At 42.9% G+C, this 15,529-nt stretch overlaps 1 protein-coding gene across 3 annotated transcripts in view; it reads left to right on the top strand.

The window, feature by feature from the left end:
• NAV3 (neuron navigator 3) overlaps window positions 1-15,529 on the top strand; it is a 366,054-nt gene that overhangs the window by 276,508 nt on the left and 74,017 nt on the right. For all 3 annotated transcript variants that reach the window (XM_084632115.1, XM_084632114.1, XM_084632113.1), the window contains exon 14: window positions 13,154-13,430. In XM_084632115.1, the coding sequence (XP_084488241.1) occupies window positions 13,154-13,430 (277 nt within the window). The remainder of the gene's footprint in view (window positions 1-13,153; window positions 13,431-15,529) is intronic.

Raw genomic sequence — 15,529 nt, 5'->3', positions numbered from 1 at the left:
TAAGCACCCTGACTTTCACAATGAGCCAAAAATCAGGCTAACCCCATTTCAAAACAAGGCCAAACAAGTCGATCCCTAAGAACCCCAACACTCTGTGACTAGATCCCCCAGTGTGCAGTCTGGGACTGTGGTGGGCCTGCTGTGCACCCCTGACTCTCTCCCTGCATGCTCCTGCTTGCCCCCTTCCCCACCCCTTTCTGGGAGCTGATCAAAAAAAGAAGCTACAAGCTAAACAAACAACAGGCTACAAGCCAAAAACTAGCCAACAAGCAACTCACAAGCCAAAACCAAGCCCAATTTCTGCATTTTTTCCTCAGGTTTGGCCTGTCTGACTAATACTCTCCTGTCTAGTACTCATTCACAGTCTGGCCCAGGCCCCTCTTGAAGCCAGACCAAGACAACCTCCAGGCTTGTCATCCCCCAAGCTTGGCCTTGTTTGTGCAATTTTGTATTTATTTTTTTATCCGTTTATTTCTTTCAAATTAAAAACATTTAAATAAGCTGCTGTCCTAAGGTCTAGACACCATTAAACAAGTAGAAATTCAACAGTATCAAAATATTGTGCTCATAAACATCAATCAGCAGAAAATAGGTAAAACCCCTTCCAGGAACACATGTCATTACCCCTCACATCTCCTCAAAGGCCCAAAAGAGTGTGCAGAAGGTTAACAACTGCAGGCTCTTGCAGTGCAAAGAGGAAAATGAGTCCCACAGTCAAGGGGCCTTCACAAAGAATGCACTGCCAGATGGCTCTTGTTTCTAGAGAGGGACCTCAAGTTCGAGCTCCTCAGCTGATAACAACTGAAAGACTAAAACACAGGTGTCTCAAGTAACCTGATCTCTGGGCTTTAAATGTCAACACTGGCACTGAATTCCACCCGGAGCCATTCATAAGCAGCCAGTGCAGCTCAGTGTTTTGTGCTCTCAGCATGCTGCTTCACTTAACATGTTCTGAGCTAACTTCAGTTTCGTTGTGGTCTCTAGATGTAGCCCTACATAGAGATGCATACGCTGCAGCTGGGAGCATGCTTCCCAGTGCAAGTAGACAGATACACTCGCTCTGCTTGAGATAGTGCCCTAAAAATAGCAGTGTAGACAGGGTAACACAGGTGGCAGCTTGGGCTACCAGGTGGTCCAGGGAGGTTAGTAGTCAGGTGCCTCACCCGTGCTATTCCAGCTACACCGCTCTTTTTAGTGCGCTAGCTCGAGCAGAGCTAGTGCATGTTTGTCTACCCACACTGAGGAGCATGCTCCCAGCTGCACTGTAGACATACCCTAAGCGCTCATCTTAGCATAAGAAGATGCAACAAAGTCACATTGGGCATTGTTGCTACCTGAGCTACCAGTGGCAGGTCCAGAATAAGTCAGGCCTTTAAATTTCAGGCCTGTGGCACAGAAGGTGGTCAGACCCCCTCTATCGGTGTGCCAACGTAATCATCTTCAGTTCTTCCAGTTGTTCTCTCCCAACCTACCAGGGTTATCTCCATCTTCACAAGGCTGGGCTTTAGCCGCTTAGGGATTGTCTACATTATGCTGCAGTAGAGATTTCAGGGTGTGAATTGTAGAGTGCACCAAAGTGTTGTGATCCAATTGCCCTGTGTAGACGCTGCCGGTGCAAATGTAAAGATACCTAGTTCACGTTAACATAGTCCTCTTTCAAACAGGCTATGTTCATATAGCTATTATGGCTGCTCTACTCCAGTTGGGGAACATCCCCTGGCAACAAAGAGATAGTGGGCTCCTTGCTGCAATCAATGTACATGACTGGTGTAGCATAAATGGGCTGCAGCATAGGGAGGAAATTGGCCTGTTTTTTTAATAAAAGAGGATTAACAGTCACTTCATGGTGGCAAAAGTACTTTTACGAAAAGGATTTTGTTTAGCATTTTTGCAGATGATGCAATTTGCTTTAAAAATGTATCTCTACATGTATTTAAAAGTTTGTCTTTGAGAAAAGCTCTTGGAATATTACAGTCTCAGTAACATCATCATTGACAAAAACTCTCTGCTGAAGAACCCAGCAGTATTTGTATGCATATTTGCTTGGATTCTTTTCCCATCTTCTTTGTGCAAAATCTGTTTCCCTGCCAAAAGCATATGCAAGACTATGTTAGCATAGTCAAACATTGCATTTTTAATGCCGCAAATACTATACATTTCAATAGCAGCTAATTATTACTATATGCTGTCACAGGGTACTCACTCATTACAGGTGGCATCTCCTCTTGGCTCTTCTGGGAATTGGCTCCCTTACAGGTCTGACACCTTCCCTTGCAGTTTCTCAACCTGTTGTCCTTTCTCTCACTCTGTGGCCCCTCTGTCACTCCAGGAGCTACAGCTTCCTCTTCATGACTCGGCCCTCCGGCCAGGTCACTTCATGGTTTCCTCTGCCGGGGTATAGAGTCTCACTGCACCCATTGTCCAGGCAATGCCACTCTGTCAGTGGTTGGTAGAGGAAAGCAGGCCAGCTCACTACTCCAGGTTCCAGCCCAGGCACCCTACAACACGCAGCTAATGTCTGCTCAGGGTCCAGCTTTGCTGCTTTCTCCTTGGACTGCTTCCTATTCCACTTCCCAGAGCTTTTCTGCTTCACCCTTCTCTTTTGTGGGTATGCCCTTTCCTCAGGGCCAGGCTGCCAGGATCCTACTCTTTCCCCGGCTCCCTACTTCCCTCTCTAATGCACAGAGATTGGCTGGAGACTTCCTCACTGCCGTGCCCTCTCTCTCTCTCTCTCTTTTTATGGTGAAACAGACTTGCCTATATAGTCTGTAGCTGCCACCAACTATAATTCCTCAGTATTTAACATTTTATAGCCTCTCGCTCTGCCCTGTGTCTTTCAAGTAATGTAACAGCGCCTTTCAAATAATAATCCATTTCCTTCATGTTTTTACTATATCACATCATGTATTTTTCCACTTAAGACATTTAAATTCCTCAAAAAGCTTTTCCCTTTCTTTTTCAAAACCCCTACATACCCATAGAAGGTGATCTCTTTTTCTTCCACCCTACAGAGCACACATAGTCCATCTTTGTGTCTTTTTATTCAAAAAGGATTTTCAGCCAAAATGGCCAGTTAGTACTCTAAGCAAAAGCACTTTGTTAGTTCTATCCAGGCCTGGAAGTATGTCATAATTCTCAAATCTAGAGCACGATTCAAAACATGATCTTCATCTTTTTTTCATTAATCCATTTTTTTTTTTTGCCATTCCTCTTCTAAATTTGTCTGTACTAGGCTTTTGAATCCCTGTTTACTCAGGGGTATCGCTGCATCAATCCTTCCATTTCTTACAGCATTATTAGCTGCTTTGGCTGCCATTTCATTCCCTGTTATCCCAAAAAGCACTGGAATCCAAGCTGATGCTACATGTATCCCCATCTGTACTAACTCTGTTAGAAATATAACTTCATTGATTAAATCACTTCTGCATACTGAGACATCCTTTTTTATGACCATAAGGCCTGAGATTGAATGCGAAAAAATGACTGCTGTTTCTGCTGGGTGTACATCCCAGATCCAATTTAATGTTAGCATTACAGCTACATAGTCAGATATTCTTTTGGATGTATTAATTCCCAATATTTGTATACAATATGCCATCCCTGTTCTTCCTGCCTTTCTTTTTTTTTTTGGACCCATCTATATATATTTGACAAAACCAACTCCACTTTTCAACTGTAGACTGGTACACTTCATTTTTAATACCTACTGTCTCTTTTTTTACTCTTAAATTTATAAAATTAATCTAACTCAACATTTGGACATTTGACTTTCCATCCATAACTAATTTTGCCATAACTAAAAATTTTGACTTCGTTCAACTTTTCTTTGTTTTTCAACTGCTGCATCACACTTTTAACTCAAATGGTATGTGGAATTCTAACATTGTGTGCTTTAGTTTGCCTATCAAATTCCCAACAATTGTCATCAGTTTGTTTGGTACTTTCATCATTGCAGTTCCCAGTAACTCTGGCCTGGAAGGTGAGGTCCAGTAGTTTCATTCGTAGTGTAACTGGCATTTCACTAGAAGCTATCTGTAGTGCATATAAGTGTTGTAATAAACACAGCACACACAATTCGTAGTGCCTGGGCTTGTATTAAATCTAATTTTTTAAGTTCTGATTGTGATGCTGACCCAAAACCTTAGCAGCTGTAGTCAATAACTGGTATGATTAAGGCTCTGTATATCATCAACAATGTTTTCCTATCCACCCCCCATCCTCAAGTAGTCCCAGCAAGACTTTTAAGCAGGTTAATCCTTTCTGTACATTTATCTTTAACATAGTTTATATGATCTTTCTAAAGTAATTTAGCATCAAATATTACCCCTAAGAATTTTAATCTTTTAACTATGTCTATTTGTTCTCCAGACATATACAGTTAACATTCCTTTGTAATTTTCCTTTTTGTAAAGATCAGTCCTGTGGATTTAGCAAGGGGAAAGTTGAAACCCCATGCATTTCCCCAGTCAGAGGTCTCCCTTAACATTTTGTTGATTCTCTTTTCTGCTACCTTTATATTCCTGCTCCTAACCCACATAGCACAATCATCTGCAAATAGAGTGACACCTACACCCAGCACTTCTTTTTTTGGGAAATCATTCACTGCAAGAGGGGCCTGGGCCAGACTGTGAATGAGTACTAGACAGGAGAGTATTAGTCAGACATGCCAACCTGAGGAAAAAATGCAGAAATTGGGCTTGGTTTTGGCTTAATTGGCTTGTGAGTTGCTTGTTGGCTAGTTTTTGGCTTGTAGCTTGTTGTTTGTTTAGCTTGTAGCTTCTTTTTCTGATCAGCTCCCAGAAAAGGGTGGGGGAGTGGAAAAGCAGGAGCATGCAGGGAGAGAGTCAGGGGTGAACAGCAGGCCCACCACAGTCCCAGACTGCACACCGGGGGGATCTAGTCACAGAGTGTTGACGCAAGTGCTGGAGGAACCAACTAGGGGCAGAGCTCTTCTTGACCTGCTGCTCACAAACTGGGAAGAATTAGTAGGGGAAGAAAAAGTGGATGGGAACCTGGGAGGCAGTGACCATGAGATGGTTGAGTTCAGGATCCTGACACAGGGAAGAAAGGAGAGCAGCAGAATATGGACCCTGGACTTCAGAAAAGCAGACTTTGACTCCCTCAGGGAACTGATGGGCAGGATCCCTTGGGAGAATAACATGAGGGGGAAAGGAGTCCAGGAGAGCTGGCTGTATTTTAAAGAATCCTTATTGAGGTTACAGAGACAAACCATCCCGATGTGTAGAAAGAATAGTAAATATGGCAGGCAACTAGCTTGGCTTAACAGTGAAATCCTTGCTGATCTTAAACACAATAAAGAATCTTACAAGAAGTGGAAGATTGGACAAATGACCAGGGAAGAGTATAAAAATATTGCTCGAGCATGCAGGAGTGAAATCAGGAAGGCCAAATCACACCTGGAGTTGCAGCTAGCGAGAGATGTCAAGAGTAACAAGAAGGGTTTCTTCAGGTATGTTAGCAACAAGAAGAAAGTCAAGGAAAGTGTGGGCCCCTTACTGAATGAGGGAGGCAACCTAGTGACAGAGGATGTGGAAAAAGCTAATGTACTCAATACCTTTTTTGCCTCTGTCTTCACGAACAAGGTCAGCTCCCAGACTACTGCACTGGGCAGCACAGCATGCAGAGGAGGTGACCAGCCCTCTGTGGAGAAAGAAGTGGTTCGGGACTATTTAGAAAAGCTTGACGACCACAAGTCCATGGGGCTGGATGCGCTGCATCCGAGAGTGCTAAAGGAGTTGGCTGATGTGATTGCAGAACCATTGCCCATTATCTTTGAAAACTCATGGCGATCGGGGGAAGTCCCGGATGACTGGAAAAAGGCTAATTTAGTGCCCATCTTTAAAAAAGGGAAGAAGGAGGATCCGGGGAACTACAGGCCAGTCAGCCTTACCTCAGTCCCTGGAAAAATCATGGAGCAGATCCTCAAGGAATCAATTCTGAAGCACTTAGAGGAGAGGAAAGTGATCAGGAACAGTCAGCATGGATTCACCAAGGGCAAGTCATGCCTGACTAAACTAATTACCTTCTATGACGAGATAACTGGATCTGCGGATGAGGGGAAAGCAGTGGATATGTTGTTCCTTGACTTTAGCAAAGCTTTTGACATGGTCTCCCACAGTATTCTTGCCAGCAAGTTAAAGAAGTATGGGTTGGATGAATGGACTATAAGGTGGATAGAAAGCTGGCTAGATTGTCGGGCTCAACGGGTAGTGATCAATGGCTCCATGTCTAGTTGGCAGCCGTTATCAAGTGGAGTGCCCTGAGGGTCGGTTCTGGGGCCGGTTTTGTTCAATATCTTCATAAATGATCTGGAGGATGGTGTGGATTGCACCCTCAGCAAGTTTGCAGATGACACTAAACTGGGAGGAGAGGCAGATACGCTGGAGGGATAGGATACAGAGGGCCCTAGACAAATTAGAGGATTGGGCCAAAAGAAATCTGATGAGGTTCAACAAGGACAAGTGCAGAGTCCTGCACTTAGGATGGAAGAATCCCATGCACCGCTACAGACTAGGGACTGAATGGCTTGGCAGCAGTTCTGCAGAAAAGGACCTAGGGGTTACAGTGGACGAGAAGCTGGATATGAGTCAACAGTTTGCCCTTGTTGCCAAGAAGGCCAATGGCATTTTGGGCTGTATAAGTAGGGGCATTGCCAGCAGATCGAGGGACATGATCGTTCCCCTCTATTCGACATTGGTGAGGCCTCATCTGGAGTACTGTGTCCAGTTTTGGGCCCCACAGTACGAGAAGGATGTGGAAAAATTGGAAAGCGTCCAGTGGAGGGCAACAAAAATGATTAGGGGACTGGAACACATGGCTTCTGAGGAGAGGCTGAGGGAACTGGGATTTAGTCTGCGGAAGAGAAGAATGAGGGGGGATTTGATAGCTGCTTTCAACTACCTGAAAGGGGGTTCCAAAGAGGATGGATCTAGACTGTTCTCAGTGGTAGCAGATGACAGAACAAGGAGTAATGGTCTCAAGTTGCAGTGGGGGAGGTTTAGGTTGGATATTAGGAAAAACTTTTTCACTAGGAGGTTGGTGAAACACTGGAATGCATTTCCTAGGAAGGTGGTGTTATCTCTTTCCTTTGAAGTTTTTAAGGTCAGGCTTGACAAAGCCCTGTCTGGGATGATTTAGTTGAGAATTGCTCCTGCTTTGAGCAGGGGGTTGGACTAGATGACTTCCTGAGGTCCCTTCCAACCCTGATATTCTATGATTCTATGATTTATCATAATATTAAATAAGGTTGGGCTGATAACACTTCCCTGTGGTGTACCATTTTTAATATTATATATATTCAGCATAACTTTCCCAACTCGGACTTGCATGGTCCTTTTACTCAAAAATTCTCTAATCCACCCATACATTCTTCCATTTATCCACACATGGTGCATGTACTTTGTACAATAACCCTTCCCTCCATAGCATGTCATACACCTTTTCAATATCTAGAAAGACAGCTATAATGAAATCTTTGTACCTCATACTTTTTTGTATTTCAGTTTCTAATTTAGCAATGTGATCACTCGTGCATCTTCCTCTCCTAAAAACCACTCTGTGCCCTATCTGTAATGCCATTGTTTTCCAAACAACCAATCTTTCTCTCCATCATTTTACACAGACAGGATGTAAGGACAATTGGTCTATAGGTATCCACTTTTGTGGAAAGTTTGCCTGTTTTTTGTATTGCAATTACTACTGCATGTTTCCATTCAACCAGTCTCAGTCCTTTGGTCCATATAGTGTTAAATAATTCCAAGAGAACCCTCAAACTGATTTCACAGACATATTTAAATGTTATGTTACATACCTTATCTTTACCTGGAGATCTATTTTTGCTGATATCAATAGCTTACTCAAGTTCTCGCATACAAAATCATTAATTCAGTATAGTATTTTCATGTTTAGAAACATAGAATCGTGGAGTTGGATGTGACCACAAGGGTCATCTAGTCTAACCCCCCACCAAGATTCAGGATTTGATGTGTCTAGACCATCCAAGACAGATGGCTATCCAGCCTCCTTCTGAAAACATCCACTGAAGAAGCTTCCACAACCTCCCTAGGCAACTGTTCCATTGTCCTACTGTTCTTACGTTTAGGATTTTTTTCCCCTGACATTTAATCTAAATCTTCTATGCTGTAGTTTGAACCCATTGCCTCTTGTCCTGCCCTTTGTGGCAAAAGAAAATAACTTTCCTTCATCTTTTTTATGGCAGCCTTTTAAGTATCTAAAGACCTCTGTCATATCCCCCTTTAATCTCTTGTGTTCCAAACTAAACATACCCACTTCCTTCAGCCTTTGTCATATGGCTTACACTCCATCCCTTTGATCATCGTGGTCGCTTACCTCTGGGTCCTTTCAGGTTTCTTTACATCCTTTCTATACATTGGTGACCAAAACTGGACACAGTACTCCAGCTGAGGCCTAACCAGTGCTGAGTAGAGCAGTACTATCACCTTCATGTTATGCCTCCGTTAATGCAACCTACAATTGCATTTGCTTTTTTTGCAACAGCATCGCATTGCTCACTCGTGTTGAAATTGTGATCCACCACAACTCCCAGATCTTTCTCAGCAGTGCTGCTGCAAAGCCTGTTATCCCCAGCCTCTATTTGTGCATTTGGTTTTGCTTCCGTAAGTGTAGCACCTCACATTTATCTGTTGAATTTCATTTTGCTGTCTATAGCCCAGTTCTCTCATTTATCAAGATCTCTCTGAATTTTAGCTCTATCCTCCAAAGTACTGGCAACTCCTCACCCCCAATTTTTTGTCATTTGCAAACTTGATCAGGATGCTCTCTATACCTAAATCCAAGTCATTAATAAAGATGTTAAACAACATCAGACCCAGAACAGATCCTTGTGGATCCCCACTTGAGACCTCCTCCAATCCGACATCATTCCATTAACAGTTACTCTTTGTTTGTGGTTGTTTAACCAATTATTTATCCACTTAATTATACTTTATACTGCCCTAGCCATAATTTTCATTTTTTCTGATTTTTTCCATTTGTGACGTATCACAGTGGTTCTCAAACTGTTTTTTTCACGAACCGCTTGAAAATTGCTGAGGGTCTCGGCAGACCACTTAATGATCTTTCCAAATATTTTTTGTACCATCAGCTAACTTTTGTAAAGCACTTTGGATAAAAGCACTATTTATAAAAAACTTAATAGTTAATTATTTTTGTTCTACAAATAAAAGCACACAACTCATATTTTAATATCAGTCATCTTACCTTTCTCATGTGATAGATGTACCCACATTCCCTTGCGACGGCAGCCCGCGAGCTGGGGCTGGGAAGGAGAGGTGTCTTTCCCTCTCTCCCCCATTGTGGCAGTTCCCGAGCTGGGGCTGGGAAGGAGGGGGGTCTCTCCTCGCCACAGCAGGCACAGAGCTGAGGCTGGGAAGGAGGGCCATCTCTCCCCGGCAGCTGCAGCTCTTGAGCCGGGGAAAGTCGTCTCTTTCTCTGGCCGCCACAGCCCTGCACATCCCAAATTCCCTCCACCCCCTTTTCTCACCCTACTGCCCCCACCCACCTACCCCTATTCCCCCAAGGCCAGCACCTCACCTTACATGTGCATCTTCTCCAGGGTCCAGACACCTAATTAGTGGAGCCATGCCAGTGCAGCTCCACTAATTAGGTGGGTGGCCTTTCATTCTCTCGTGTGCTATCTCCCAGGTGCTCACCTTAGAGGGAACTATCCGTGGACCACCTCTGCTCTATCATAAATGCAATAAACTAGGGCTGGCTGTCAATTAATTGCAGTTAACTCATGCAGTTAACTCAAAAAAATGAATCATGATTTAAAAAATGAATCATGATTAATCGCAGTTCTAATCGCACTGTTAAACAATAGAATACCAATTGAAATGTATTAAATATTTTGGATGTTTTTCTGCATTTTCAAATATATTTATTTCAGTTGCAACACAGAAAACCAAGTGTATACTGCTCACTTTATATTATTATTTTTAATTACAAATATTTGCCCTGTAAAAATGATAAACAAAAGAAATAGTATTTTTCAGTTCACCTCATACAAGTACTGTAGTGCAATCTCTTTATCAAGAAAGTGCAACTTACAAATGTAGATTTTTTTGTTGTTACATAACTGCACTCAAAAACAAAACAATGTAAAACATTAGAGCCTAAAAATCCACTCAGTCCTACTTCTTGTTCAGCCAATCGCTAAGACAAACAGGTTTGTTTACATTTGCAGGAAAAAATGTTGTCCGCTTCTTATTTACAATGTCACCTGAAAGTGAGAACAGGTGTTCACATGGCACTTTTGTAGCAGGCATTGCAAAGTATTTACATGCCAGATATGCTAAAAATGTGTATGCCCCTTCATGCTTCAGTCACCATTCCAGAGGACATGTTTTCATGCCGATGACACTCATTAAAAAAATAATGCGTTAATTAAATTTGTGACTGAACTCCTTGGGGGGATAACTGTATGTCTCCTGCTCTGTTTTACCCACATTCTGCCATATATTTCGTGTTATAGCAGCCTCGGATGATGACCCAGCACATGTAGTTCGTTTTAAGAACACTTTCACAGCAGATTTGACAAAATGTTAAGAAGGACCAATGTGAGATTTCTAAAGATAGCTACAGCACTTGACCCAAGGTTTAAGAATCTGAAGTGCCTTCCAAAATCTGAGAGGTACGAGGTGTGGAGCATGCTTTCAGAAGTCTTAAAAGAGCAATACTCCAGTGCAGAAACTACAGAACCCGAACCACCAAAAAAGAAAATCAACCTTCTGTTGGTGGCATCTGTCTCAGATGATGAAAATGAACATGTTTCGGTCAGCACTGCTTTGGATTGTTATTGAGCAGAAACCATCATCAGCATGGACACGTCCTCTGGAATGGTGGTTGAAGCATGAAGGGACATAAGAGTCGTTAGCACATCTATCATGTAAATATCTTTCAACGCTGGCTACAACAGTGCCATGTGAACTCCTGTTCTCACTTTCAGGTGACACTGTAAACAAGAAGTGGGTAGCATTATCTCCTGCAAATGTAAACAAAATTGTTTGTCTGAGTGACTGGCTGAACAAGAAGTAGGATGGAGTGGACTTTTAGGCTCTAAAGTTTTACATTATTTATTTTTGAATGCAGTTATTTTTGATACATAATTCTACATTTGTAAGTTCAACTTTCATGATAAAGAGATTGCACTACAGTACTTGTATGAGCTGAATTGAAAAATACTATTTCTTTTGTTTTTTACAAAGCAAATATTTATGATAAAAATGAATATAAAGTGAGCACTGTACCCTTTATATTCTGTGTTCTAATTGAAATCAATATGTTTGAAAATGTAAAAAACATCCAGAATATTTAAATAAGTGGTATTCTATTATTGTTTAACAGCGCAATTAATCGTGATTAATTTTTTTAATCACTTGACAGCCCTACAATAAACCTTTATTTTTTTCATCACTCGTAGGTCGCCTATACCTTCTGCAGTATTTATCATATTCTCTATAGAATGAGGCTGTGTCTGCATGTTTTCCTGTGCTGATTATCTCTTCCTTTTCCACCTGATGTTTTGAGAGTCTCCGTACAGCACTAACACAGCTGCTACTCTGAATCCTCATGAGATATGTTAGCAATTTTTGTCTTGTGTATGTCTTTAGCTTGCCTTGCCACGATACACTCTCTCTATGCCAGACTGTCGTTATCACTGCAGTTGCTACATTTGACCTCTGTCCCTTCCATAGCATTTTCATAGGAGTGCTTTCTCCTACATTTATCACATCTTGTTTTCCCTTTACACTGTTGTTGGCACTAATAACACCTTAAGGGAGAGATGATATATGGCTTGGTTCTTTAATATCTGAAACCTTAGTGTTACTTTCTCGGGTAGAGTCCCTCCCTTACATGTAATCAGTACAGCTACTGATGGCTTGCTTTCTCCTCCTCGTTTAATAATTAGTCATTGACTTTAACACTTTATCTTCTCCTATGCTTATGGTTATCTCAACATTGGTCAGCTCTAATGACACTCCATATATTACCCCATTTTTTTTCCAGTCAAATACTTTGGTAGCTGCAGCTTATTTTAAACTTTCCATAAATTTTAGTTTTTAGCAGTTTGTCAGCTTGTTCTTTGTTTTTACATTCAGCTAAGAGATCACCATCTCGGAGCTGTAGACAACCTGTGACCGCCAATAGTGGGCAGACAGAGTGTAAAGTTGGGGCCATGTGACCAGCCCACGTCTCACCTCTGGGAGGAACCTTCCAGCCCCACGTCCTTGGACAGCCAATCCCACCAGCTTCTGGGGATGGGGTTAGGGCCACAGGAGCAGGGAGAGTGTGCCTCTGGGGTGACCCAGGGAGACTCGTAACACCAGTGTCTTCCTGAAGCTCCCGTGCCCTCACAGACACGTCATCAAGGGGAGGGGCATGACCAATGCTCCTACCTTCAGCTGAGCAGAGGTACCCTGCTGCCAGCACCTTCCCCAGCAACCCCCAGCTCTGTGGGCTGCCACGCTCTCCCCACCACAGTTACCTGCCCAGTGGAGGCGGGAGGGGCTCCGTCCTTCTGCTGCTGATCCTCCCCCAGCATGCTTCGGGCTTACGTGGCCCCTGTCTCTGACAGCCAGGCCCAGGTTGGAAGCGGAGAGGGCGGGGCAGAGTCACTTCTCTTGCCAGCTGAGGGTGGCCGGTCAGGGTTGCTGCCTTTGTGCAGCATGGTGGGTGTCTGCGATATAGCCCAGCTGGAGAGGCAGTGGCAGCGGACTGCCCCTCTGCTCCCCGCCCAGCCTGGCTGCCAGGGAGAGGGGCCAAGTGAGCTGGAAGTGCCAGGGGTGAGGAGCAGCAGGCACTCCCCCGCCAACAGGTCGAGCAGAGCAAGCCATGCAAGGGCAGCTCAGCACTCAGAGAAATCGAGGTGGGGGGGGGACTTGTTTGTGAAATCCCTAGGGAGTGGAGGGACAATAAGGTGTTACAGCTGAAGACTGAGGTAAATTGGGTTTTATAATAGCATTCATAATATAATCTGTGGTACAAAGAAATCAGTTTGCTTTATTCTCCTTCTCTTCCTTGGATTTAAAAAATGAGAAAATATTGAATGAAGCTGAGACTTACCATTTCCTGTGATGTAAATGTCTTGTAGCTGAAGACTGATTCAGAGAAACGGTCCGTAACAGACAGTGAAAATTGGGGCAGCACTGAAGAACTGAAGAAGCCAGAGGAGGACTTTGACAGCAATGTAGATGGCAGTGGTAAATGGAAGGGCCTTCCCTCGGGGCTGTCCGAAGACTCAGAGAAGGGAGGTCAGAAAACATCTCTGTCTGTTTCACAGACTGGATCCTGGAGGAGAGGCATGACTGCACAAGTCGGAACGACCCCATCCAGACACAAAGCTGGGACAAGTGCTCTCAAGACACCAGGTAGTATTATGTCTCAGAAAAAAAGAGTCTGTAAGGGGTTAAAAATAATTAATAGATGTTATAAGCATGTCACAGGCAGTAGAAGGTGTTACAAATGGTTATAAATAATGGTTATAAGCCATTGACTCACCTATTAGTCTCTACAACAATTGATTAATTAACAATTAAAATATATATTAATTATTTATTAACCATTTATAGATGTACCCTTAATATAAAGTGTGACTGAATTTTGCTTTATTGTCATGGGAGTAGATAATTTCTTATCAGGGAATTGTAATGTATTGTTTCCCTGTTTTTCTTTCTGTTATTTTATGTTCTCGGAAAGACTTACACCAACAGTTGTTGAGAGTGTAAAACAAAAGCAGCACAGATTACAACAGTATAGGGGAAAAGCATTGACACTGAGGTGAGAGAAACCAAAGTGAACATTTTTGAATCAAAGTTTAAGGGTCAAATGAGGCTCCAGCTATAAATAGTGTAGCTTACTGCTGAGAAAAGAATTCTGTCTCTTCTTTTTAAAACTTGTGAAACTTTTTCTTCAATACTAGATGACTTGCAAAAGTTCAGAGATATATCATCCCCACAAAGGCCACTTAAAAATGGTAGCAACCAGTGTCAGTGTTTTGGCAATCTAATTTTGAAGCCAAAAATCATAAGATGATGGGAAGTAAAGATGGAAAAGATCTCTATTAGATTGTCTAGGCCAGGGATCAGCAACCTTTGACACGTGGCCCATCAGGGAAATCTGCTGGCAGGCCATGACAGTTTGTTTACCTGCAGCGTCCGCAGGTTCGGCCGATCGTAGTTCCCACTGGCTGCGGTTCACCATTCCAGGCCAATGGGGGCTGCGGGAAGTGGCGGCCAGCACATCCCTTGGCCCGTGCCACTTCCTGCAGCCACCATTGGCCTGGAACTGCAAACCGAGGCCAGTGGGAGCTGCGATCGGCCGAACCTGCAGACGCTGCAGGTAAACAAACTGTCCCGGTCTCCTAGTGGATTTCCCTGATGGGACGCATGCCAAAGATTGCTGATCCCTGATCTAGGCCATCCTTCTGCCAGTGCAGGGTTGTTCTCTGCAGTACATTTTCTAGCACATGGCCCTGTCTAGTCAAAAATGTTTCTTTCAAGACCATTTAAAAAATATTTTATGAACCAGCAGAGGAGCCTTCAGCCCAAGTCTGGCATGGGCTAAAGCCACCTTTGCGTGTCCCTGATTCTGGAGCTGCCAAGTGCCAGTCTGGCCCCAGACTGTAAATTTAGAGAGGCCTGAAGACTGCTTTTATCTACACCATCTACAGCACCCCTTCTGGGTCCATTCCAGCAGCTAGAGCTCATCTGGACTCAGATATGCCCTAGCTACACCCCTGCTTTAGCAACTAGGAGTAGGGTGGCATAAGGATCACTACTTCTGCTCTGTACCACCCAAGGATTTCCCTGTGCTGGTAGAATCCTCTGTTCCATTGGAACAGAGCAAAGCAGCCACAGTGCAGGAGAAAATTGAAGTTTTTATTTATTTTGAAAAAAATCCATACACTCTGTGTATGTATGTATATATGCACATATGATATATACATGTGTGAGAGAGTGTACAATGCACTGTGTGTGTATATGTACATATGTACCTATTTCTACAATAATGGAATTGGATAGAATAAGAGAAATGTATTAAAAACTTCTTCCTCTTCATGACAGTTTGACACCACAAGAGGAACCACTCCATAGAGCTACAAACTTGCTATAATAATTTGCTATATTAATGAAATACTATGATGTTCTCAGTATAAATGTCTTTAGAAGTTCTTATGATCTTAGAGTAGGCAATCTACGAGAAATCAAAATTAAAGAATGTAAAGAGAAGTGACCGTTTTGATTGTCACCGCAAAGGTGTTTGTAAAGGTAAAATAAAGTGATTGTTTTAAATCATATTTATTTCACAGTAGCACTGTATAGCAATGTAATCTAGAAAGATGCATGTGTGTATACTAATGAGGACAGTCTCACACAAATAACAATCGTGAGGAGATACTGGGGATATGGCAAATAGAATTAAATCATAATACTGGCCTGATGCTAGATCAACAGTATTATGACTTATT

The sequence above is a fragment of the Lepidochelys olivacea genome (assembly GCF_965140295.1).
Source record: "Lepidochelys olivacea isolate rLepOli2 genome assembly, chromosome: 1".
Lineage (NCBI taxonomy): Eukaryota > Metazoa > Chordata > Testudines > Cheloniidae > Lepidochelys > Lepidochelys olivacea.
This window is presented reverse-complemented; position numbering and strand designations above follow the sequence as displayed.